At 39.5% G+C, this 2,956-nt stretch overlaps 1 protein-coding gene across 1 annotated transcript in view; it reads left to right on the top strand.

Moving 5' to 3' along the window:
• Positions 1-1,920, top strand: part of LOC101851987 — a 21,362-nt gene extending 19,442 nt beyond the window's left edge. The window contains exons 2-3 of the mRNA XM_013088804.2: positions 465-546; positions 1,367-1,920. Of these exons, the coding sequence (XP_012944258.1) occupies positions 471-546; positions 1,367-1,608 (318 nt within the window). The 5' untranslated portion in view covers positions 465-470 and the 3' untranslated portion in view covers positions 1,609-1,920. The remainder of the gene's footprint in view (positions 1-464; positions 547-1,366) is intronic.
• The last annotated feature ends 1,036 nt before the right edge of the window (positions 1,921-2,956 follow it).

Here is a 2,956-nt window from a genome sequence, read left to right on the forward strand (position 1 = left end):
CACACACACACACACACACACACACACACACACACACACACACACACACACTCCCATATTTTCGTGGGTGGACGATGTGTGCTCTGGTGTCTTTTCCTCCTTCTTTCCCATCAAACATGCGAATTATAGGCGATTTCCAGGCTGATAACCATAGACATGGGGTACATAGAAACAGAAACAATAAATTGGCAAAAAGATATTATTAATCCGCATACAGGAAAAGGAGGCTAAAATAGCACCTGGACAAGGATGGTTGGTGCCTCTATAAATAAATCACTGATGGTCCTGGTCATGGTCCCATCAAACATATTCTATCGTCCGGATTTCTCCTCTTTCTTTTTTGTGTTTGTGTCTCTCTCTGATAATACCTGTAATCGCCTGCACTTATATGACCCCATTGTGTTGCAAGTGCCGTCAAAGTCCTACATAAACTAAAACAATAATTATTTTTTCCCCATTTCCAGACCGCCATGACGACCATACACAGGGGAGGCAACCTCGCACGGCAGGCGGTGCTCACTCTGCTCACGTTTCTGGTCGCAAGCGGTGAGTACAACAACAACAACAGCAACAGCAACAGCAACAACAACAACAACAACAACAGCAACAGCAGCAGCAACAAAAACAACAACAAAAACAGGGGGGAAATGTTTGGCATTGTGGTGAAATCAGGCTCCTGTCAAAATAATGAAATCAAAGGAAACAACATTTTCCATCCTAGAGGGCAGTTTTTTAGTGCTCAACTCCCTTTTTTTAATGTATATTCAAAAAAACATCTCTGTGTGGAATTTACTGGGAAAACCGTTGTTGAAAAGCACATTAAAAAATGTAAATTTGTGAGACAGCGCGGTGGAATCAGGCTCTCGTCAACTTTTGGGCTTGTTATTGGTATCATCTTATAGCTTGTTTACTTGTCTTTATTTGGGTAAAAAAGTATCCATTTATCTTGAATACAAGTCGAGATATTTGCGAATGAAGGAGGTGGGGGTCACCTGTTTTCAACGGTAAAGTTTGTGAGAAAATGGCCGTCAAAGATTAGTTATTTCCTTAGCTTAAGAGTCAGTGTCAACTGACAATTTACATTTTTTATGCCTTTAATCATTGTTTTTCAGAAAAATCCACACAGAAATGGGTTCTTTAATGGGCACGAAAGGTGTTGAGCCAAAAAACAAAAAGCTGATAAAAATTCACAAACCTGCGGAAAAATGCAAGTTTCTTCATTTTGATAATGACTGCGAATAATGTTACGATTTTGATAGATTATATAGAACATTATTTTCTTTCTGACCTCATGGTCTTAGTAACTCAAAAACGGCCGAAAATGTCACTTTGAACTTTGCAATTCTAAGGTAGCCACATTCCACAGGTTACCTGTTCACAGAAATAGTCGCAGCATCAGCGGCTGTGAGGGAACCTGACACAGAGATCCCACACGGTGACCAGTGGTCAAGCCGGCACCTCCTGTCGGCGGGCGAGGGCCAGTTTCCGTGGCTCGACGAGGGAGCAGACGACACAGACAGTTATGTCCCTTTACACCGACAGCGCCGCTCCGCGGACAATTCGACGGGCAGCAAGAGCATCTGGGAGGAGATTGAGGTACGGGGCTAGGATTGTTACAATCATCGTCGTATGCTAGGATTGTTGCAATCATCGTCATAAGCTAGGATTGTTGCAATCATTTTCATAAGCTAGGATTGTTACAATCATCTTCATAAACTAAGATTGTTACAACCATTGTCATAAGCTAGGATTATTACAATATTCGTTATAAGCTAGGATTGTTACAATCATCGTCATAAGCTAGGATTGTCACAATCATTATCATACGCTAGGATTGTTACAACCATCGTCATAAGCTAGGAGGGTTACAATCATCGTAATAAGATAGGATTATTACAATCATTGTCATAGGCTAAAATTGTTACAATATTCGTTATAAGCTAGGATTGTTGCAATCATTGTCATAACTAGGATTGTTGCAATCATTGTCATAAGCTAGGATTGTTACAATCATCGTCAGAGATAGGATTGTTACAATCATCGTCATAAGCTAGGATGGTTACAATCATCGTCATAAGCTAGGATTGTTACAATCATCGTCATAAGCTAGGATTGTTGCAATCATTGTCATAAGCTAGGATGGTTACAATCATCGTCATGAGCTAGGATTGTTGCAATCATTGTCATAAGCTAGGATTGTTACAATCATTGTCATAAGCTAGGATTTTTGCAATCATTGTCATAAGCTAGGATTGTTACAATATTCGTTATAAGCTAGGATTGTTGCAATCATCGTCATGAGCTAGGATTGTTACAATCATTGTCATAAGCTAGGATTATTTCAGGTTACAATCATCGTCATACGCTAGCTTATGACGATGATTGTATAATCCTAGATCACGAAAATGATTGTAACAATCCTAGTTTATGACGATGATTGTATAATCCTAGCTTACAACGATGAATGTAACAATCCTATACTAGTTTATGACGATGATTGTAACAATCCTAGCTTATGACGATGATTGTAAGAATTCTAGCTTAGTTGTTGTCTTAGACAGACGGACGCCATGGATGGTGTAATTATGACATACCATAAAATGGGATGTTGTCGTCTGTACAGGTCATTGTTTTTGGACAGGTGACCGTTACAGCAGGTTTAAAATGAACTTTTTTGTCTGTTCTTTTTGTCGTCAACGACATCAGAAGCGGAAGTGGTCGTTGTTGTTGTTGTAGATGTTGTAGTTGTTGTAGTTGTTGTAGGTGTTGTAGGTGTTGTTGTTTGTTGTTTTGTTGGGGGGAGTGGGTTGGGGGGTGGTGGTAGAAATAAATTGTGATAATTTCATCTCATCTTATCTCATCTCATCTCATCTCATCTCATATTATCCCATCTCATCTCATGATGACGAAGACTCATCATCACAAACCCTATCTTTTTTTGTATTCATTCCTTCAT

This window comes from Aplysia californica, unplaced genomic scaffold, assembly GCF_000002075.1.
Source record: "Aplysia californica isolate F4 #8 unplaced genomic scaffold, AplCal3.0 scaffold00815, whole genome shotgun sequence".
Lineage (NCBI taxonomy): Eukaryota > Metazoa > Mollusca > Gastropoda > Aplysiida > Aplysiidae > Aplysia > Aplysia californica.